This window comes from Seriola dumerili, unplaced genomic scaffold, assembly GCF_002260705.1.
Source record: "Seriola dumerili isolate Sdu_G_001 unplaced genomic scaffold, Sdu_1.0 BDQW01000177.1, whole genome shotgun sequence".
Lineage (NCBI taxonomy): Eukaryota > Metazoa > Chordata > Actinopteri > Carangiformes > Carangidae > Seriola > Seriola dumerili.
Window position 1 is genome coordinate 1,384,775 of NW_019174432.1, and position 23,329 is coordinate 1,408,103.

The following is a 23,329-nucleotide window of genomic DNA, read 5'->3' on the forward strand; positions in this document are numbered from 1 at the left end:
ACTTTAATATGTTCTGAGGTCTTTTTGTAGAAACCTAAATCAATGCTTTTTACGACTTTTCAAGACCCGCAGACTCCCTGGAAGGAAACACAGATTAAACGAATAGTGTTTGATAATTGGTGTTGTACAATGAGTGTCGGTCGCTGTTTGACACACTGACTTGCAAGATGGAAAGGAAGTCAAGTAGGGTGTGTATGGGTGTATATGTTAACCATAATGGAGTCCTGTAAACTCTGTAAGCCACTGGGCTTATCCAAGAGAGGAGGAGAAGTGGAGAGGAGGAGACAGGAGAGGAGGAGGAGAGGAGAGGAGAGGAGAGGAGAGGAGAGCATATACGTCAGCACACACAAGTGCAAAGACATGACACAATGCATACACGCACAAAACAGCCATGAAAATAAAAGCTGGTGTAAGCTGACAATAAACTGACATATAAACACACACACACACACACACACACACACACACACACACACACACACACACACACACACACACACACAGACGTAGTAAACTCCCACACACCCGTGCCCAAACAAACACCCACACTCACGCACACATAAAACCACCCAAAGCCATGGTCAGCCATCACTCCGCTGCCTCTGCGGACAGGCAGCAACAGGAAATGTATTCCTCATCAAAGTAACGATTAGCCGGTGAACTGTCTCAGTCAAAGCGTGTTTGCTGTATCAACTCGTGAAAAAAATAAAAATAAAAGTGCCATGACGCCAGCAGTCCTGACCAAAGGTTCGCCAGCGGTGGAGACAACTGTTGACGTCCAAAGCCAAACATCTGAGACAATTGCCGTAGTGAAAACAGGACGGTGGTGATACAATTCAGTTCAAACAACAGACGTCACGTGTCACGAAGCGTTGACACGTCTTCACAGTTAACACCATTTAATGATGTTACCAAGAACAAGGAAGGAGAACGTGGGTACAAGTATCCACAGGTGGGCAAAGAAATGAGTGCACAGGGAGAAGAAATGAGGAGGAGGAGGAGGAGGAGGAGGTGGTGCAGGAGAGATGGTGGGTGCACAGAAAAAAAAGGGTCAGAGGGGAGGGAAACAAGTACGAGGTCAAGAAGCCTTCCAGAAAGATGTATTTCTATAAAGTGTGACGTGCTGTCGACAGTGGACCCAGAGGAAATGATGTTCCTACCTACTCAGACTTTTACCCCTCATTTATAATCTTACAGTCGTACGTGCATCGTCTTGTGAGACCAAAGAGCTCCGTATCAAAACGACAAGCACAAGCCGACTCTGTTCTGAAAGTGTGCCCCTGACAGATCTGGAGCAGCATCCCTGGAGTAACATCCTGCCTCCGTTACATTTTCAGAATAATGTCAGGGTTAGTCTTATGGCAGTGCATTTAGCGAGGGCCAACTCCGTGACTTCTGCCGGGCGTCTTCCGTCCATGAAGGATGAGTTTCGGTTACACAGTACATTGTCATTTTCTCCACGTGTCATGGCAGTTCTCAATGTTTATGTTAAATATTCAAGGATCCCTAAACTGACGGACCCCCATCTGATACGATTTTAGCTTTGGATGTTTTATTAAAGAGACAGTTTGAAGTTTTAATAAAAATGTTTCCTGAATCAGGCACTGCTGTACTACTTCAGTGAAGGGAAGGAGACTTGGCTCCACCCATGATATAGACTCAGGGAAGGGGAACGGAGGATAAAACAAAGAGAGTGGAGAGAGGGAGCAAAAAGAGGAGTGACTGGGCAAATGCATAAATAGCATGCTCACCATGTACTGGACAGTAGAGCTGGACTTGCGTTTCTGTCCTCAGGCGATTGATGGATGGATGGATTTATTGATGGATGGACAGATATGCATGGTAGAAGAAGAGGGTGGGGGGAGTAAAGTGACCAATGACAACACGTGAATGTACTGGTACAAAGAGCAAAAGAGAACTTGTCAGTTTAAATCAGAAGGTGAACACTTTGATGGAAATGCAGATTTCAACCCTTAAAAAAAAAAAAAAAAAAAAAAAAAAAAGCGGGAACAGACTTTTCCAGACAAGATGGACAAAGCGGAAGAAAGACAAGAATTTAATTCATAGAAATAAGATTTGTTTTTTTTTTTGTGGAAGTAAGGAGGTGCGAGCAGACGGAAAGAAGCGGCGGTTTAAGTGGAAGTGATCAGGTCACCCACTGTTCAGAGCAGCTGGGGCAACAAGGAGCAAGATGGAGGCAAAACAGAGGAGCAAGACAAGGAAATGTATTCAGTCAGAATAAAACTCGTAAATTTAAAATCAGGACTGTCTCAATGTTCGTAAAGTTGTTACATGCAGCGTTTATACATCAATAATTGATCTGTGTGTATGTAAAGACCAGGGGACAGTTGCACAAAACACCCTCATCTCTTTTCCTTAAGGCGTCCTTAAAATGTTCACTTGATAATTTAAGGATTTCTCTTTATCTTGGTCTATATTGAAGAAACCACTTAAAGTCAGTTAAAACATTAAAAAAAAAAAAACTAAAGGTACCTCTGGCTCCATCTGAACTGCAACAAGGCCGAGTTAATGGGGATTAATGAAGGAAATTAACACATCCCAAGAAGATCGTGCTGCGACCAGGAGACACTCTTAACAAGGTGGAATTGATTTTACATTACAAATTTGAGCAGCAGTCAGTCCTTAACTTCTTTCCTCTTAACAGATCCTGTGCATCACCTTTAAGGAACTCTCTCAGCTAAGAGGAAATTAAACCTCAAATGTCATAATTAAGGTGTTTTTGTGCCCCAGAAACACAGTGAACTCACATCTGCCCTCTGTGTTGTTTTTAAATTTTCATGAATTGAGGCCAAATCTGTCGGACGTTGTGTAATAATATGTAGATGTATAAGAATGCTACATGTAATAACTTTTAAAAACTAAAAGAACAGACACAGTGTGTGTTCATCAATGAAACAACACTGAATGAAATGCTGAATGGCTTCTGTGGGCAGTAGTTGGCAGCACACGGGGGTCGGAGGTGATGTGTAGTTAGTGCCGGGGAGAGACTGCGCGCTTTGCACCGAGCAGGTGCTCCAGCTGAAAAACGTCAGGTGCCGTTACGCATTCATGAACCAGCAGGAGAAAAAGGAGGAGGAGAGGAGGTCGGAGTCGCCAAGAGAACAAAAGGACATGTGGAGGGAAGAAAAAGAAGAGAAACAAGAGAAGAGGGAGGGAAGGAGTAAAGTAGGGACGGCAGCAAATGAAAGAGACGCCTTTAGAAATGGTTTGGGGCGAGTGTGTAGGGAGCCTGTTGCTAGGCGATGAGTGCGCCGCAGTGGAAGCAAGCGTCTATTTCTGTCGTCTGAGTTTCCAGGGTCCAGACTGGCAGCTATTCCTGGAACTGGAGTCACATTCCCCGCTGAACCGACTGAGCAGGGAGGGGGGCCTTCACACACACACACACACACACACACACACACTGCTGCACATGCACATGAGCGAACCACACATGCGGACACCCACGCTTACGCACAATCTATGCGAAGGCATGCTAACACCCTCATTTACACTTTCATTCTCTTTTCAAACTGACAAAACAAATGTGATGTGTTCACACACGCGCTCACATGCACTCACACAGAAACACACACCTGTACGTCCACGTGCACGTGCGCGAAGCTCTACCTGACATGATGTACGATGCTGAACAGAAGCAAACGCGTTCATCTGCATGTACACCATGTTCCACACTCCGTGCACGCATGCTGTACGCACATTCATGGAAGCTGTGTGTGGGATGTGTCGCTGTAATGTGTGTGCATGCACGAGCGTGGGATGGTGAGAGATCCTCGTTAAAGGATGAACGGGAATGCAGGGTTAAAGACCAGATGGGGTGAGCAGGAAAAAGGAAGCACTGAAAGAGGAGGAAGAGACAGAAATGGAGGGATGAGCGGGAGAGGAAGTGATGAAAAAAAAAACGAGTGGGGAGGGCTGACAGATGGTTACATTTAATAATGGAGATGGAGAGGTGGCAGTAAGCTGAATAATGCCAAATCAAAATAAAGGGTGCTTTCAGAGGGATGTGCTACTTGAGGCTCGTGCACTGGCAAAGCGGCAGACGGCTGATACATGCACATACACACACAAAAAAAAACACATACAGAAACACATGTATACAGACATACGTGTAAGGCTGTACCAGGTACAGACGCAAACTATATGAAAACAAAACTACAATCTTACAATCTTCACTTGTATCACACGACACAAGACGCGAAATCAATGAGACACAAGCACATTCAAACTGTTTTAGAAAAGACGGCTACAGCTGGCAGGAGCGAGGTTAGCCGGAAAGAAGCTAATAGAGGAGCGGAGAGAAACAGGAAAGAGGATGAGGAAGAGGCGGGAGTTTGTAGCTGTAGAGCGAAGAAGAGAGAGGAAGGAGGAAGACTGAGGAGTGTGATGAGCCTTACCTTGACATCTGCCTTTTTGTTGAGCAAGGTCTTAGCTGCTGCAATGACAAGCACAGGCGAGAAAAACCCAGTCAGAGTTGATCAAGACGAGAAACAGAGAAGTACAGCAACAACGGCTCGCTGTTTATCACTGACATTAAAGCCTTCAGAGATTACATTCATTTGACTTTTGTGAAATAATGTTTTGTTGTAGTAAAATCGCCTTTTCACAAAGTAGCAGCTACTCTCTGATGCCCTTATTGTGAAAGAGTCTCAGCACCTTCCTGATAAAGTGTTAAGTGAGTAATTGATCTGTCTGATCAGTCAGACACGGCAACGCACTGATCTACGACTCCATGCACTTCCAATGACTCTGGTCTTTAAAAACAACTTGGTGTGTAAAATCTCATAATTAATGGTTATGATCCAGGTCGGAAGAACAAATTACGATACAAAAGTTGAGCACAGATGAGTGATGCTATCCACACATACATGTTTTTTTTCCTTCTGGTGATGCTGTGCTGCCAGGATACCTTCTAAAAATAACAACTGTTTTCTCCTGCCGGCAAATCAATACAGAACCAGGCTCATTATGCAATCACTCCATCTGTAAAGTAATTGAAAATCAGCAGGCCCACTCGTTGGGCACATCACAGTGATGCAAGGGACGAGCTAAGAAGGTAAAACACAGGTCTCAAGGTGCTCGCTGGTAGAGACCAAAGCTGGTTGGTCAGGTGGACTGCGAATGATTTAAAGTGCTGCTTCCCGACTCAGAACCCATCATCGCATTCATTTCCCTAGCCTGTCTTGAGAGCAGCTAAACAGCACAACAGCTTTGGGGTTTGAATCTAATAAAAACTAGAGTTCACTGTTTCACATCGAATCATGTGGCAAGGTCCCCTCGTGGCTGCGAGGAAGCCAAAACAAAGATGGCTGCTGTGCGAGGCAGCCATCTAAACCCAACAATAAGCCCTGCCTTAAGGAACTCTGTGGGGGCCTTAAGGAGGATTAGTCTTCAGTCTGCTTTCTAATGAAGGGTAATGAGGGGGGGGCAGGAGGGAAAGAATGATACCGTAGACACAGCCCTGTGATGAGTGTAATACCCATAATCCCTTACAACAGTGGGAACTGCGCGCAGACAACAACAGAAGACGGTCCGCAGGGTATTTACCACGACTGCACTGCTGAAGCACAGACAGCGAGGTGGTCCGATCGCATTAGATAGATGCATGTTCACCCAGAGGGGCCCCAAAAACACAAGAGCCAGACTCTCTGTGATGCTGGTGTCGGCGGAGGCTGCGGCGCCGTGGGTGTGTCTGCCAGGACGCAGACGGAGGATTAACACTAACAAGACACCAGATGATCTTTTACTGCTTAACAGTTGACACCAGAAATTGCTCTCACAGACTGGCAGGGATTATACAGCGCCAACCATTGACACACACACATACAGGAAAGGACCTCAGGCACACAGGAAGTAATGGGGTTCGGTGGATTATCCGTTTGGCAATTATAAAGGATGGATTTGATTTTCACGCAGTTTTATTCTAATAAATACATTGTATTGTAAAAAGTTTAAAAGACGTCTTTGTGACAGGGGAGATTAGTGATTAGTCTTTTTCTATAACAATAGATGATATAGATGATATATTACAACTGTAGGTAACCACCGAATAATTTAAAATAGATGTAAGATATAATTTTGGTATGTCACTGTTAAAGAGTGTTACTGGAAGCTGTGTTTTACGTCACGCGTCAACAAGCATATTGGATCATTTGAAGACATCCCATCTGAGAAGATTCCCACATTGTGACTGAACAACAGTAATCAGTCTGTCCTTTACATCAGTGGCTCCCAACCTGTGGGAATACAATAACTTCAGGTGCTGTGGTGGTGAGGAGCGTGGAGCTTCCTACACGTTTCTCCCGCTTTCAGTTCAGTCGTTACCATTAAAATAAAAAAGGGCTGTGAGAAGGCATCGCTTGGCCTCAGGTGGGCTGTGAGTCAGACATGATTGGAAACCACTGGGCTGCATTATTAAAAAATAAATAAGCCAGCAAGATTGATTTGGGAAACAATAGTGCCTATCACCTGTCAGCTCAAGTCCCAGGCTCCTCCTCTCCATCTCGCACTCCCAGAGCTGTAAGCCTTACTGGGACTTTTTAAAGGGACTGAGTGCAATTTCAAGTCTAATCACATTCAATCACATCAGCAGCCAGCCACATTACATAAAACACTATTTCTGGCACTCTGGGATTTTTCTCTCTTTTCTTTTTTTCCTCTCTCCATCTTTCCTCTCTCTCTCTCTCTCTCTCTCTCCCTCTCTCTCTGAACAAGACATACTGTAGCTCCACTGAATTTCTCACTTCCATTTCCAAACATGTTCTGAGCCAGATTGCATTGAATTTTCAACCGAAGCCTGAATTCCCTGAAAATTTCCACTGGGCAGTGATTTCTTAGGGAGAACAGAGGTCCAATGAAAAGGAGGCCAGTTCAAAGTCTAGCAGAGGCCTGGCCCGGTCCTCTTAAGTAAGAAAACCCCATCTTTACGAGAGGACTTTTTAGGATGCAACTTCAAAAAGGGAGACAATGATTGAGGCGGACTAATGAAAGAGAGACATCTCTGTCCTGACTTTCTTTTTTTGACCTTTCTTCCTCAGTGATGTTGCGTCTCATGCTTGAAGTGAAGTTTGCATATTCAGCAAGTCAAGGACGGACCAAGAGCATGGTGGTAAAGAAGCACTGCATAATCTGGAGGGATGTAAGAGCGGCATGAACGTGCAGCTGTTTATTGTTGCGCCGTTCTTCCTCAGTCTCCTTCCAAAGGCTGGTTGTTACTGAGGAGAAGAAATGGGGTCAGAATGGTGTCAAGCCCCCCCCCCCAGAGGATATGAACGGAGAGCAGAGAAGAAGGTGAGCGTGAGAAGAAGAGGAATGAAAATGATGAAGGTATTTCACTAACACCATTATTCCGTCAAGGTGGAAAAACAAAATCACATCAAAGGTTGCTAAAAATGGCTTAAATTCCAGTGATGAAGATGAAATCCCTGTGGAGACCTGAAAAATCAAAAGGTAGCTTAATACAAAACAGAAGGTGAAGAAGCAATGGGTGCTCCTTACCTTGCCACAAATTACACATGAAGCAAGAAGAGAGAGGAGGGAGAGATTAAAACAAAAGCATCACTGATAAATCCCCACTAAAGACACGCGAGATGCACCACTGCAGGAGCAAAGCAAGGATGGGCATGGACTCACATGAAGATTCGGTGGCAATCGCACAAGCCAAAAGGTGCCTTCCTACCTGGGTAATGGAAAAGGCTCTTGAGATGAAACACTCAGGTGACAGCCTGCTTCAAGAGCCTTTTCCATACACGGCGTGTTGAAGGCCAGGAGCACATTAAAAGACAATATTCCTGCATGAGGGTAGGGGGGGGGGCGTGTAGATGGTGATTGTATTTTTGTGTGTGAATATGCAAAAGATACAGCGAGGCCTCCGGTGAGCCAGCGAGGTAGGGTGAGGCTGATAGGGGGAGGCAGCGCACTATAAATATTTGATAGGAGCCGAGCGGAGGCTGAGGGACACAGAGAGGGCTGTGGAGTCCCGGTGGGCCACAGAAACAAGGACACTGCTACTACTTCTGTCTCCTTAGCTCAATGCTAGACTGTCATGCAGAGCTCTTTGTCATTTGTGCCTGCGGTTCTTTTCTGCATACCCAGAATAAACACATTAGATTGGGTTCACAGTGATAAAAATGTCCTCAGTTTCTCCTGCCATCGCACACGTGTGCCACTGAGTGACTTGTCCGATGGCTGTAATGTTGGTGACATGATGTTTTGAAGCTTCAACAGCTTCAACATCCTTCAAATAAACAGTTTAAAAAAAAAGTGCTGTCATATGAAAAGGCAAACAGCTTTTTTCCAGCAAACAAGATCAGAGAAGCTGAGCTCATTGGTGAAGGATGTAGCACACTAGATATTTCTCTGACCAAACAACAGCTAAAGGCAAGTAAATATTGGAATTACGTTTGTCAAGGGGGCAGAAATAAGACTCTCAGGAGAAGAGCATGTTACTCTGCTTCAGCTGCATATGTAAAGAAGCAACTGTTTGCTATTAAGCTTAGCTTTAATAAGTAGATATGGCAACAGGACGTCAAGTTTGATTTGGTTTAAATCAGATTTAACACTTTCAAAACATCAGCTGTGGTGGTTGCTGCTTGCTTTTGATGAAGCTAATTTTCGCCCCGTGTCATTGGAGTACATTTGACCACTGGACAGTTTGTGCAGCCCGTGTTGATTCATCACAAAACAACCACTGTACCAAACTGTACAGATGACAGCTGTGAGCTGGGCATCTGACTGTGTGTGTGTGTGTGTGTGTGTGTGTGTGTGTGTGTGTGTGTGTGTGTGTGTGTGTGTGTGTGTGAGAGAAATGGAGCGTACTCTTGTGTGTTAAAATTCACCAGAAACTTTCTGTCTTTCTCTTCACTTTCTCTCTGTATGTTTATGAAACAGTCGTCCAGGTCAGCTGTAACTTTTTGGCTCAAGATGAAACATTTTGAACTTCTGCAGACATTTTTTTTTTTTTTTTGCATTATTTGTAATGCCGCAGGCAAATTTATGCATCATGCATTTCCATTGACTGTGTATGCAATAGCACCATCTTCCAAAATCTGCCTCGCTGTCTGACCGCACAGTAACACTATGGAGTTTAAAACGAACAGTTCACGAGATGTCTAGACTACTGACTGTATCGTGAGGCTGCTGCATGTAACAGGAGCTACAGCTCATCTCACAGCCCAGTCAGTGGGCTATTATGGGATATTTCCTCAATGCATGAAAACATTAAATAGTAAAAATAAAAGTAAAGCCACAGCTTGAAAGGGTTTTGACTTCATGAGAACCAGCCCAGTCCTGCATCTTCCACAGTGTTCACCATGCACCACAATCCCCCAGTGTTGCAGCGCATGCACCAGTCCAGTGCCCCATGCAGCATTCACCGACAGCTCCATCCTTAAAGTGACGAGGGGGGAAGGGGGGGGGGGGGGTTGGGCTTTCCAGTGTCATTGACAGACAGAGAAAAGAAGAGAGAGGGAAAGAGCAGTGAGGGGAGAAGTGAGATGTGATGCTGGTGGAGTCGTGGAACAGTACAAGGTGACCTGAGAGACAACAGTGACAAGAGAGGTAGAAGTGACAGAATGGGGATGAAAGGAAATGAGGTGAAGTGAGGTGGTGATGTGACAGAGGTGGGATGGGAGGAAAAGAGTGAGAGGAGCATAAGAAAGAGAGAGACAGGACAGCAGCTTGACTGGGTCGAGGCCATGCTCCGTGGTTGTTTCTAGGGATGAAGATGAGAGGATGAGTATGGTGCAGCGCCGCAGCCTCGCTTTCAGATCTCAGACAGGAGGGGACAGATGTGCTGACATGGGAAGTGACAGCTGTAGCTGGGTTTCCATCCGTCAGAATTATGAAACATCAACATAAAATGGATAAATGGAAAAATTCGCTCAAAGAATTGACACTTAGTTGTATTTTTATGTTTTCGCGTGTATAAAAATGTTGCCTGCTAAATAGCCAGATGGAAACGTAGCTAACGCTGCTGCTGATGAGTCTATGGGAGATGTAGTCATCGATGTGGTCAGCCTTCATGCTCTGAGCTCCCATGCTGAGTGAGGAGAGAGGGAGGAGGCCGAGGAAAATGAAAAAGGGGAAACAGAAGAAGAGGAAGAGTAAGAATAAAGAGTAAAATACAGGGACATAGAAGGGGGGTTGGGGGGTTGGGGGGTGGGGGGTGGGGTGGCATGCCCTGGGTGAGCCACCATGCTACCTTGTTCCACCAGCCCTGCGGTGGTGCCGGCGGCTGCAGCCACCGCTGCTGCGGCGGCAGTGACCGAGGCTGGAGCCGTGGTCTGCCTGCTGCCCACTGTTCAAGAGTCCAATACCCAGTCACACATGAAGATAGAGAGAGTTACAAGGCAAAGGAGGAGAGGAAGGAGGGAAAGAGGCGAACGGGAAGAGATGGAGAAAAAAGTTAGAATGACGCATTTAGAAAGAAGGTGGTACGAGGAAGGAGAAGGGTGAGGGGAGGGGAGGGGAAAGGGGAGGGGGGGTGAGCGGGTGGGAGACACGGCAGGAGGTTCGGTGGGCGGGGCAGGGAGAGAGAGAGAAAAGGTGAGAGACAAAAAGTCGGAGACAAACGGGGCTCATTAGTTCAGAGACGTGGGATCAACACACACATACACAAACCGCTGATATCATTTGGCTGCGACACCAAATTCGGTCGCATGTGAATCCGCTGCTCCGAAAGTGTCACCGTAAAGAAAAATGTCAGGGAGGAGACACAGATGTTAACTCTCATCTGAGACTCTTTGATCCCTGCACCTGGTCTCTACACACACACACACACAAACACACACAAACACACACACACACCTGAAAACAGCGTCATTGTTAGGATGATGATGGTGACGACGATACAGATTCTAGTCAGCGTTAGTAAACGTCAGATTTGCTTTAATAAGCGTCAGATATAAATCTACAGTAGGCAGTGTGCTCCTACATGCTTCACTGAGGATTTCTACTGTAGGGATAAATAATTCAGCAGTTCAAAACTTTATTTAAACCTGAACTTCATCCATATAACCTTATATGGTATGACTACTAAGACATTACATCAGCATGTGGAGGCAAATAGATCCACCTCTGTGCCAGCACGACGGCACTGATACACTATATAACAGATGAATCATAATAAATGATGAGAATATCGTAACCTGCAGCGTGAAGCACTGATGTCGGCTTTTGTGCTGATGTAATGTGCCACGGCTATTTTTATTACAGAAGGTCTGTCTCTTTTAAAAAAAAAAAAAAAACTTTTTAGCTGATGACCTCGCACTTATAATGGAGTACAGCTTCCAAAGAAGAGGACTGAGTTTGAGAGCGGTGACACAGCCAGGCCACACAGCTGGGTCAGTGTGTGTGTGTGTATATGTGTGTGTGTGTGAGAGAGAGAGAGTTAAAGAGCTGAGTGGTTGTTTAGTGGATGATCAGACCATTTCCCATTGGGAGGCTTGCGGTGTCAGAGCGGCCGCTGTGAGTCATGTACACTGAAGCAGCATGCTTGCACGCGCGCACGCACACACACACACACACACACTCACACTAACATCACTCAGACACACGCATACATCTATATATGCAAAATACACACATACTGTACACGGACACAGACTCAGTGCTTGTGATTCATTAAAAGAAAAGTTTATATGCTCAACAACTATCAAGGAACTACTCGATTCTTTTGATACCTCATTACGCCCAGAAATAACATCTGATCAACAACAACTTGTCTTCATCCAAGCCTGACTGCTCTTAAAAGTTCTGGCATACAATTTCCGACATCTTGTTGCAGGCTAAATGGTAAGATTGTTCGTTGACGACGAGCTCTCTTTTCACTGATCACAACGCTGCTGAAAATGTCTCATTAAGTTATTCTTAATGGGAAATACTGGAGTTTATGGATCTCGTTGTTTATGTAATAAAGTAGGAGAAAGGGGCCGCTGTTCCTGACTGAAGAAGGTCATTAGTGAAAGAGTCTCTGAGGCACAGATGTACAACACTTTATATTGTCTATCTTAGATTACAGCAGAGATTTTAAACCAATGTTAAACCCTGAAGAAGCGTCATGTTGTACAGAGATACACACAAATACAAAGACACAGACGCAAACACTTCCACAGCTTGCTGGGCAAATTCAGTGTTTCCCCAAACAAGCTTCCTTCACAAAGCTTTTCACTTTGTAATATTTCACATATTTTTACATTCTTGTTTGAGTTATCTGTCTGCATGTGTTTGTTGCTTGTTTTGTTATTTTATCCATATGAAGCACTTTGTAATCTCTGATTTTGATAAGTGCAATATAAATAAACTTTTTTTTTATCATTATTTTACAGTGGTAGTTCAATGCGTTACAAAGCTACACAACCTATAATGTCTAAATCACTTTCAACGCTTCTACTTGAAGTTCAAACGGTTTTACATATTGAACCTTTACAGTAATGTGGTATAATTCCTGCCCGTGTGAAACCCTCTAATCAGCCCGGGCGTCATCACGTCAGATAACGAGAGCAGGCGAGAAACAAGGTGTTTGTGTTGAAAGTTAGCTAAAAATGCAAATCTGACAACTGACCTTTGTTTAGCTTGGTTTGTGTGAACGTTAAAGCTGTTTGGGTCACACGTCCAAACCGTCGTCTCACTGAACTGAATATGCTTTTAATGTGACAATGTTGTAGCTGCTGTATATATAAGTGTATATAAGTATATAAGTCTCATGAGTCGAATACTTGAATAAAAATGAGGGAAACACTGAAGTTGCACTGAGATGAAATGAAGATGTGGTTTTGCTTTGGGAAGCATGCTCTGTAAAGTTAAGAATAAAATACATCTCTTTAAGTCAAAGGAGACAATTGGCTCTGTTACTGAATGTTCGCTGTTACCAGTGTTTACGAGGCACATGCCACCATTTTGACTGAATAGAGTCTGAATAGAGTCTGAATAGAGTCTGAATAGAGTCTGAATAGAGTCTCCAGGCCTGAAACCAGGCTAAAAGAGGTTTGTAGTGGGTGTGATCAGCTTGGATTCACAGCAGTTACACTGGATAAGTCGTGTTTTAGGTGAAATATCACTTCACCTGAAACCTAAACTTCTCCACGGTGAGTCCTCCAACATGGCGGCATGTCCCTCAAACTAAACTGACTGTAACTGATTTGCTTATATTCAAATCAACAGTTTAGTCCCCTTCAGTACTTAAGTATGTGTATATATCAATATAATTGTCATGCAAACAATAAAGTCTCTACATTTAGCATTTTTACATAAACAACATATTGACTGATGCTGGTTCGCGGATATGAATGGCAGATTTACAGTCATGGGGGATGCAAGGCAACACTTACCAGAGAAATTTCGAGAAACCAGCATGGTAGTAAGAATGGCCCCCTGAGGAGAAAACAAACAAGAAGAGCTGTTCAATTCTAACAGTTTTAAAAGATATATATATATATAGTGAGCTTTCCATGTGTTGTTTGATTATAAAGCAGGTCTAGGTTCTTTATTGATACTGTGAAAGTATCAAAGCGCTCAGTCCACAGAGAAATGCACACAGCCTGCGTTCAGAAACTGAACTTGGGATTTCTGTAACTTTGTGATGTCACAACAAAGCAGTCACCGCTCTCAGCCATGCCCCAAGCGCCACCCACCTGGATCCACCATCCAACTTTGCAGGATTTGGTTTCTCTTAGTGTTTTTACCTGAAATCTGCTGAAATATTTTCATTCAGTGCATCAAAGCATCAACACCAGGGCCAGACTGACAGGGAGCGAGGCGAGGTTAGGACGAATTGATTTAAAAATGTAGATTTGCTGTAAACTGAGTCAGTATAATAGCTTTCAGCACAAATCATGTGCAGGGATATGGGCTCAAAGAGACAAAAGATGGAGACATGATAAAGAAATAAAGGGAGGGAGGGGAGATGAGTAAAGCAGCTAATCGTGACACTTTTCTCTCTGGAGAGATCATTTAAAACTGGAGCTGATAACTTTTTATAGGGCTATAAAAATGGCACTGAGTTGCAAATAGACCATCGTATTTAAGAGCTGTGGAGGATGATAATACACTTAATAGCTGAATAGCTAAAATGACTCCACTATAACTATAACCAGCCAGTATTCCTACAGAACAGTTTATGAAATAAACTAAGGAATGTGGGTTTAAATGTGGGAGCAGAGACGACGTCCCAGCAGCAGATGTTACAGCAGCTCCAGTCAGATCCTTTCAGCCCATGTCAAGACAAACATCACAGTCAGACACCTTTACAGTTTCAGAGTCTGTCAGTCTGTAACATTCGATATCGTTCCAGTTGTTTTATCAAAAGGTGTTTTTGTCATACGCACGATCTCTCATCATGTTCCGTCTATTTTTATTAGTCATTTTATAACATTTCCTAAGATTTTTTATTTCTTTAAACATTTTCAAAAACAGGTTTAGCACGTACAAGCTGATATGTTTTGATCTGTTTGAGCTTCTGTGTTGTTTCCTTACTGTATGCTTTGATTTTTTTTTTTTTTAACGTCTAACCTTGCCGCCGTCTGTTTCTTTTAAAAGGTGAAAAGCCAGGGACAATTGGTTCATGCTGATGGCATGTTGGCTGAATGGTCTGACATTTGCCCGCAGCCACCTGTGTTTATGCTTCCAGTTTCCCATGTGCCGGTATGTGAGCCATGCCAAGACTGGCCAAACGCAGCGGGGTAACGGTGACACGCTCCACTGGCTAAGCTGTTGCATCCAACACAAAATGTGTGTGTAGAAAGGGAACGGCGCATGTGGGAAAGGTCGCAGTCAGTAAAAGAAAGCACCATCTCCATTAAATACATTTTATATTTTATACTTCAGGCCACTTAGCAGATAATTATACCTTGAGTGCTTTTCATCTGATTTTAAATTATTGCAAATACCACTTGGTGACCCCGAAACGATGGGAAAGATATCGTAGAATAAAACTGAGGACAGGATTATTTCATCCTGTATTAAAGCAGAAGAGGAAGATGTGGGAGAGGGTGAGCTCGCAAACAGACCTTGAGTTTCCTCCTGGCATTGAATTTCTTCAGGCACTCCACGGTCTCCTGTCTGTGCATCATAGACGCCACTGTGGATCGTTGCTGGGAGGAGGAAGAGCAGGAGGAGGATGAAGAGGGAGGTTTAGGAAGGGGAGGAAGAAAAAGACGAGAGGAAATTTAATTTGACCATTAAATTTAGCAGTGTAACAAGACATGCAAAAAAAAAAAAAAAAAACCCTTTCTCAAGCAGGGGACACTTACGCAGACCCATGGGTGCTTGAGGGCCTCCTGAGCAGTGATCCTCTTGGCTGGGTTGATGGTCAGCATCTGGTTGATCAGGTTTTTGGCCTCTGGGGTGACTGTGTCCCACTCTGGAGAAGGGAACTGCAGAGACAAACAGGACCACATATCTTCACACTCACTGACGGGACATCCAAAGTCTTCACGTGTATCGCTGTGCTGCACTTGTGTGTCTTTAAAAGTCCCAAAATCCAAAGACTACATATTTTTAATGTCTGCGTGTATTTTGAAAACAACTTTTAATTTGACATTTGTCCAGAAACAGAGTCGAGACAAGTTGCACTGCCTTTTTCCAAAGTGTCAACTCCCTGATGGCGACAGTGTCTGATGAGTTTTTAATATCTCTCATATTGAAGCTGAATTATTACTTAGCATTTTCTTGTTGAATAGCTTTACTATGAACACACATCCTGTGGGCAGAGAGAGGAAGGAGATAACAAGCTACATCGGTCAGAGGCCAGATGTGAACCCAGGATGTTGCCAGCGCATGTGCCTTCAACATTTAATCAATTGTGCCCCCCCCCCGCTCCCCACCGTGGAGCTTGTTTTCCTACAATATCACAGGGTCAGTCTAAGCACAGCCCCCCAGCAATTTGTTAAGAGACTCTAAACCCATCAGGTCCTGTTGTGTCTAGGTATAAATGTCAAGGTCTTTGCCCTGTGAGCCCACAATCACTGCCAGAGTCTCTCTCTCTCTCTATTTGGCATGGAGTTGAATGTGAACTAAGGTGAGGCTCTCTCTCTCGCACCCCCTGAAATATGAATGAGGTGACTGAGTTATGTAAGTGCTGCCAAAAAGGAACGAGGGCAGTGGGAGGAGAGGGGAGGGCATTACAGCAGGGGGGGTGGGGGATGAGAGAAGAGGAGAGGAGAGGAGAGGAGAGGAGAGAAGAGGAGAGGAGAGGAGAGGAGGAGAGAGGAGAGGAGAGGAGAGGAGGAGAGAGGAGAGGAGAGGAGAGGAGGAGAGAGGAGAGGAGAGGAGAGGAGGAGAGAGGAGAGGAGAGGAGAGGAGGAGAGAGGAGAGGAGAGGAGAGGAGGAGAGAGGAGAGGAGAGGAGAGGAGGAGAGAGGAGAGGAGAGGAGAGGAGGAGAGAGGAGAGGAGAGGAGAGGAGGAGAGAGGAGAGGAGAGGAGAGGAGGAGAGAGGAGAGGAGAGGAGAGGAGGAGAGAGGAGAGGAGAGGAGAGGAGGAGAGAGGAGAGGAGAGGAGAGGAGGAGAGAGGAGAGGAGAGGAGAGGAGGAGAGAGGAGAGGAGAGGAGAGGAGGAGAGAGGAGAGGAGAGGAGAGGAGGAGAGAGGAGAGGAGAGGAGAGGAGGAGAGAGGAGAGGAGAGGAGAGGAGGAGAGAGGAGAGGAGAGGAGAGGAGGAGAGAGGAGGGGAGGGGAGGAGAGGAGACTCACATCATAAGCCCCAGCCTTGATCTGCTGGTACAGCTTGTGCTGGTCCTCGTCCCAGAAAGGAGGGTAACCCACCAGCAGGATATAGAGGATCACCCCTGAGACACACACAAAAACACATATGGACACACACACACACACACACACACACACACACACACACACACACACACACCACACACACACACACACACACACACACACACAAAACAAAAAAATGCATGATTTGTTAGAAAACATGTTTCAGTGTTGATTCTTTTTTGTTTGTGTGTAATTACTTAGGAAATGTGTGTGTGTCTCTGCACAACTCACCGCAGGCCCAGATGTCCACAGGTTTGCCATATGCCTCCTTCCTCAATACCTCAGGGGACAGGTACCCCGGTGTGCCAGCAAATCCTGCAGTAAACACACACACACACACACACACACACACACACACACACACACACACACACAGACACAGACAAACACACACACAGTATTGATTGACATGTTATCCTGCTATCCTTGGATCAGCTTGTATAGGAAGCAAGATAATCTTCAGTAAACTAAGACCGATCCATCCACACAGTGGACTGAGATCTTAAAGACAGATTTGAGGCTTTCAGGCCAGTCGACTGTGAACTCGCAAATCTCCGGCCACAGACGCCAACACTGATGGGGACTGACATTTGTGGTACAGAATCCAGGTGAGACATGGGTTTTTTTCTTTGCTTATTAACCTTGATGTAAGAACAAAAACCTGCAGTGCTCTTGACCTTTATGTTCAAAGACATTTGTATGCCTGGTAAAAAAAATTACATTAAAGCTCCCATATTGTATAAAGTGAGATTTCCATGTTTTTGTCTTTTTTGATTATAAAGGTTCTACATTAATACTGTGAAAGTATCAAACACACACAGCCTGTATTCAGAAACTGTCTCAAAACGAGGCATCAGGACTTCAGTAACTTTGTGATGTCACAACAACGCAGTCACTGCTCTCAGCCATGCCCCAAGCCCCGCTCCACCTGGACCCACCATCCAACCTCGCAGGATTTGGTTTCTCTTCAGTGTGTGCTATATTTCTATTCTATCGCTCAGAAAACAGCCAATCAGAAGAGAGGCTAAGAGCCTCCTCTCTTCTGATTGGCTCAGCGACCTGTTGTTACTACAGCTGCAGAGAGAAGCCTGAGAGAGGAGATGTACAACTACACTGAGATGGTTTTTGCTTCGTAAAACCACAAATATTTCTTCTCACGGATCAACACTTCAAATAAAACAAGGGGAAAGTGTAAAATATTGGACATTTAAGTGGTAACATAATATTATTGACAATAGTATTCAACTAAACCTCCATTTTACCACTATGCCACTGACTGACGTGCTGCAGTGGTGATTAAAGCTTTTCAATTGGCTGTTTCCTCAGAAAAATCCTGACTCACCATCAGGTGAATTTCATTTACAGAAAATCGAAAGAAAAAAGAAAAGTGTAAAACATGGGATGTTAAACAGTGAGTCAGTTAAGTGTTTATAATATGGTGCACACATCTTTACAACTCCTCCATGACCACAAGAGGGAGCGCACTAGGAATAATTGAGGCATTAACTTGAAGTTAGTAAGGAATTGAAACCTTTTTGAGTACACGTCCTTCTCACTGTCAAATGAATCCTCCGAAGTTCCTCCATAACTCTTCTCTGCAGTTAAATTATGAGTCCCTTTAAAGCTTTAGGTAAACACACTCCTGTGTCTGCTGTACGTACCAAACCAGGCCTGCTGATCGCCCTGCACCTCGATGGCCAGGCCAAAGTCGGCCAGCTTCACTGCGGCGTTCTTACATTTGCTTGCCAGCAGCAGGTTCTCTGGCTACAGAGGAGAAGGAGGAGAGAAATAAGGTTACCAAACATTTTGAAATGAAGCATGGGAAAACAAAACATGCACACTGTCCTATTGGGGGAAGAGCTGGAAGTAGATGGCTATGCATGCACGTCTGCATGGGCTGCAACGGGGTTTACAGTTCTCAGTACGTACACACAGACACACAGACACACACTGGTAAACACAGACCCAGATTTAATTCTAAACTGGCATGAACACATAAAAGCTATACAATGAAAGTTAGTCCGCATTTCAGCAGAGTCAGTCTGCAGTGCTTTTTTGTGGTGGCCTCATGTGGCGTGCTGTGGTCTATAGGCTCCATCTCTGTGGCCCAGATAATGCAACCAGCCTCATTATTCTCTGTCAGAGGAGGGCTCTAATAATGGGCTGCTATCCCCACTGGCCCCTGCTCTCTCACTTTCTCCCTCTGCGTCTCTCTCTCTCTCTCTCTCCCTCTCTATCTCACTTTATCGTTGCCTCTGTTAAAAGCAACTGGTGATTCTGAACGACAAGTAAAGTGTCCAAAACAAACATAACAATAAAACCCTGTGACAGCGGTATTGATGATGTTGGAACATCACCCAGCTAGCAAACAAGGTTACCCACACATTACACAACTCTTAAAGTTAGAGTTGAGTGCTTAGGGAGACGGCTAAGCTAACAAGGCAACCCATATATCAATATGTAGAAAGCCAGAAATCGTCTCGGTTTAACAATCCTAGATTTTCCAGTCTTACCTCAACACTGAACTCCAGTGCAACATTATATAGAAACAAATAAATGCATTCTGGTTTTGGGGCATTTGACAGATATTAATCTTTAATAGCCTTGCACTCAGACTGATGTGCATATCACTGAGGCCTTCTATTAATTGCACAGAGGCCCACTGAGTGTTGTCACACGCAAGAACTTTTCTTATGTCTTTCAGGGATTAAAGTAAGTCCCTTTAATGTCACTTACACAAGTCTTCTTTCTCTTCTAATTAGCTAGCGTAGCTGTTTCCTGAAGTGCACCACTGTGCAAACTTACAGCATGTGTAGAGAGAATGAGGACATTAAATTTAGGCTGCATTTCTGTCACTGCCTCCCCTGCATTGCAGCAGCGTGTCTTTGCATCCTCTGCCATCCTCCCCCTGCTCTCTCCCCTCAGCTCATTTGTTGAGAGGCGACAGAATACTGTGTATTTAAAGCGCAGATACTTAAAAGTGAGCGTTTGTAGCTTTTGAGCACATAAGTAAAAGAGACGGAATTGAGCAAGAGAGAGAGACTGTGAGTGAGCGAACCAGTAATCCTGAGGCTCTGTGCCTACCTCGTGTCATCACATCTTCCCAGCTCTACCACTTGGTTAGGCTTTACGCTTTTGTAAACGGGAGAGTTAGAACTTGCCAACACTGCAGCAGTAAGATAATCCGTGAAAACGGATGTGGGTGGAAATTGTGATGAAGCATGCGCTTCCATCAAAAAGGTGCACAAACACAATGCAAAACATCCAGGCCACGAGCTCAGACATAACAGCAGCTATTGCCATCACGTCCTGACATAAGCGCTCCTTCCCTCTCCATCTCCTCAGCACTCGTGTACACTTTAGACACACACAGCTGAGCACACTGAGGGAGGGTGCACGGAGGACAGAGAGAGCTGTATTCTAGAGCAGGTCATGAGTGGGTGTTTCAAGTGGAACGACTCCCAGCTTCCTCTCCTCCTTTCTATTGCTCTGACTTTTGGAGGATCTGGAGCTGCAGCGGCATTCCTGACTAATTCCTTAAGAGAAAGCGGAAGAGATCTGGACCTCCAATTTAAGCAGAACTGCTGAAGTGTGGAGAAATTTTACCCTGACATAAAGGGGCGCTTGAAGGGATATTTTATGATGCCACTCCCAACCGGACACCTGACAGAAAATACCTACAATAACACTCTATTGGAGTTTTTCTACAAAATCTAACATGTTGCCATGTTGGTAGCATAAAATACAGTTTAAATGTGGAAAACTTTAAAAGGAAATTATCTGACCAAAGGTTCAAGTAAATAAGACTAAATGTATATGTAATGTGTAAAGTATTGTGTATCTCTGTTTCATTATAGCCATTACCTGTGTCAGACTAATAAGACTGTCTTTCAGATTGACATTTTGAAAAACAATACATATGCCAAAAAAAAATAGTATCTGCTCTGTACAATGATTTGGTCTTTTTCTCTGGCACATATAAATCTGTTCACCGTGTTGTCATCTCATTTGCCATAACCCAAATTTCTAATTTGAGGGCTCTTGTCACCCAGGCTGTCCTCAGTCATCACACTATGACCTATTGCATGAAATGCTCCACGACGCTTGGGTGTGAAACCAGATCGGCGCGTCGGCTAAATAAAGAAATGGCCACAACAGTTCTGATCAACACAACACGCCTTTGCTGGAATGCTGGGACTGACATTTGCATTGAAGAGGTGCATCATTAGAAGATGCGACATGAACGCATGCACATACAAAAAAAAAACCCCCACCACGTACAAGACAAGATAAGATAAGACGAGACAAGACAAGACAGCTAAGAGAAGGGGAAACAGTTTGATTTCTATCTGTGTAGACGCTGAGTCGCACACTGCTCATATCTGTGGTTTGGAGGAAACGTTTCCAGAAGCACTGCCTTAAGCTAAATTTAAAAAACTTACAGATCAGTTGTTAATTTGCAGCAATCAGATTAAACAAGGCCATGTTTCAAGCTCAGTAAAAATCCTTCTTATGAACGATACGACATACATATAGACATCTACAAAAGATTTTTCTATTAAGCAATCTCACAGTTCGGAGAAACCAGAACAAAATTAGTAACTGGCTCTCAGTTTCCAGGCCTAAAAAAGACTGTGCTGCCGGCCGGTCAAGCCAGTATAAACAAAGTTAATTGATGGTCGTTTGCAGAACGTGAACTGCGACGTTTGGAGCAGCGAGGGTCATTAACTGATCTATAGTGGCGATCAAAAACACACAGGGTGTCTGATAATCAATAGTCTCATTTACTAGTCTCTCTCTGACAAGTGAACGAAGCAGAGGTCAGATTAACTTTCCTCCCGGGGGCCTTCTTACACGGATCCATCGACACAACTGGATCCCGTTCCAAAAAGAGTTCCGAAGCGGAGGTATTGGTCACCCAGCGTGAGCTTGCAATCTCCCCAGACTGGTGGGAGAGTGGTGTTTACACAACAGGAACAGAGCTGGAGGCTGCGTGTGTGTGTGGCAGAGCCAGAGGACGGTCGGAGGTGGTGTTTGACAGTCTCATTGTGATCGCCACAAATCTGTAAGGAGCGTTATAGCTGTGGGCGGGAAGAGGAGCTGTGGCCTGACTCTAAACGGCTTTCTGATCGTACAAACCAGCTATTGTGTGGAAATGACATTACACAACATCACAGACAGTTTCTCATGAACTTATTATACATACACAGACTACACAAATAACACACACACACACACACACACACACACACACATAGATGTATAAGCACACTTTCATGGGACAGCAGGGTGATCACCCGTCACTCACCTTCAGGTCCCGGTGCACCACGCCCATTTGATGGCAGTGAAGCACCGCCTCCAGGATCTGCTGGATGCAATGACTGCATGCAAACACCAAGGGGGGAGGAGGGGGCGCATGTTAGTCTGAGCAGCGCTACAATCCCGTGCACAGGCCAGGGGTGTGGGGAGGAGAGGGGAGGGAGGGAAGGTGTGGTGGTGGTGGTGGGGGGGGGGGGGGGGGGGGGGGTATGAGGGGTAGAACAGAGGGTTCAAAGAGCTCTTCTGTTGCCAAGCGTTCACCTCTTACTGGCGTCAGCTGAGCACACAACTTAGCAACTACTTAGCTACACAGGCTAGGTTAGCTGACCACTGCAGCCCAGATTTAAGGCCCACTGTAATATACTTTTCACAGACTACCAACGTCTTCTATGATGCGCATCACAATGCAACGATGGACTGTGTTTTTCTGTGTTGAGCTTCTCATATAAAAGTTGATCTGAGTGTAAAAACGTGTTCTGTGCGTGCAGCTGAACACCCTGCAGTGCACCGGGTGTCATCAACGACTGTACTGCTGTAGCCGGGGGTGTGGGTGCTCTGCAACAGAAGATTCCTCTGAGTGAATTTATTCTGCAGCTAACCAATGGATATACTCTACATTCTTCATCCTATGAACTCTATTCTTCGTAGATGAGTGAATCCGCAGACACACTCATCTAAGAAACACATTTTACTCTTCAGCTGCAGGTGGATTCTGGATACACCAGCTTTCTCCATGTGTTAGCCAGCAGGCCTCTGGTGATGGGAGAGTGTATGAGAATGTGGCTGGCCATGGGAAGGGGGGCACAGAAGGCGTTGATGAAGGAGGTAAGGGAAGGAGTGAGTCATTGTGCAATTAATAACATTTAAAAGATGTGTCTGGGATCAACGCCATGTCTACTGCCAGCCTAGCTGGCCTCTGCTGACAAGAGCTGTCACTCTGATGTCACTTAGCTTCCCGACACTAAAAATAAAAAACCAAAAGTCAAAAACTGTGTGAAGAACGCCGAGGGGCGACTGAGGTGTGAATCTCTGTAGAGTAAGGTAGGATATATATCTGAGCAGGGAACAAGATATATACAGTACACACACACACACATGTATATATATATATATATGACGAGACAGACAACACATACATGTGTGTGTAGGACCATGTGCATTGTCTTGGTACAGCTATGAGCTTCTCACACACACACACACACACACACACACACACACACACACACACACA

General features: G+C 44.8%; 1 protein-coding gene across 1 annotated transcript in view; it reads right to left on the reverse strand.

The window, feature by feature from the left end:
- The window catches only part of LOC111227336 (calcium/calmodulin-dependent protein kinase type II subunit beta-like), a 70,872-nt gene that overhangs the window by 19,037 nt on the left and 28,506 nt on the right, over positions 1-23,329 (reverse strand). Inside the window, exons 6-14 of the mRNA XM_022752776.1 lie at positions 22,088-22,160; positions 18,441-18,543; positions 17,011-17,094; positions 16,702-16,796; positions 15,267-15,389; positions 15,024-15,107; positions 13,347-13,389; positions 10,220-10,315; positions 4,416-4,450 (exon numbers count right to left, since the gene is read on the reverse strand). Of these exons, the coding sequence (XP_022608497.1) occupies positions 4,416-4,450; positions 10,220-10,315; positions 13,347-13,389; positions 15,024-15,107; positions 15,267-15,389; positions 16,702-16,796; positions 17,011-17,094; positions 18,441-18,543; positions 22,088-22,160 (736 nt within the window). The remainder of the gene's footprint in view (positions 1-4,415; positions 4,451-10,219; positions 10,316-13,346; positions 13,390-15,023; positions 15,108-15,266; positions 15,390-16,701; positions 16,797-17,010; positions 17,095-18,440; positions 18,544-22,087; positions 22,161-23,329) is intronic.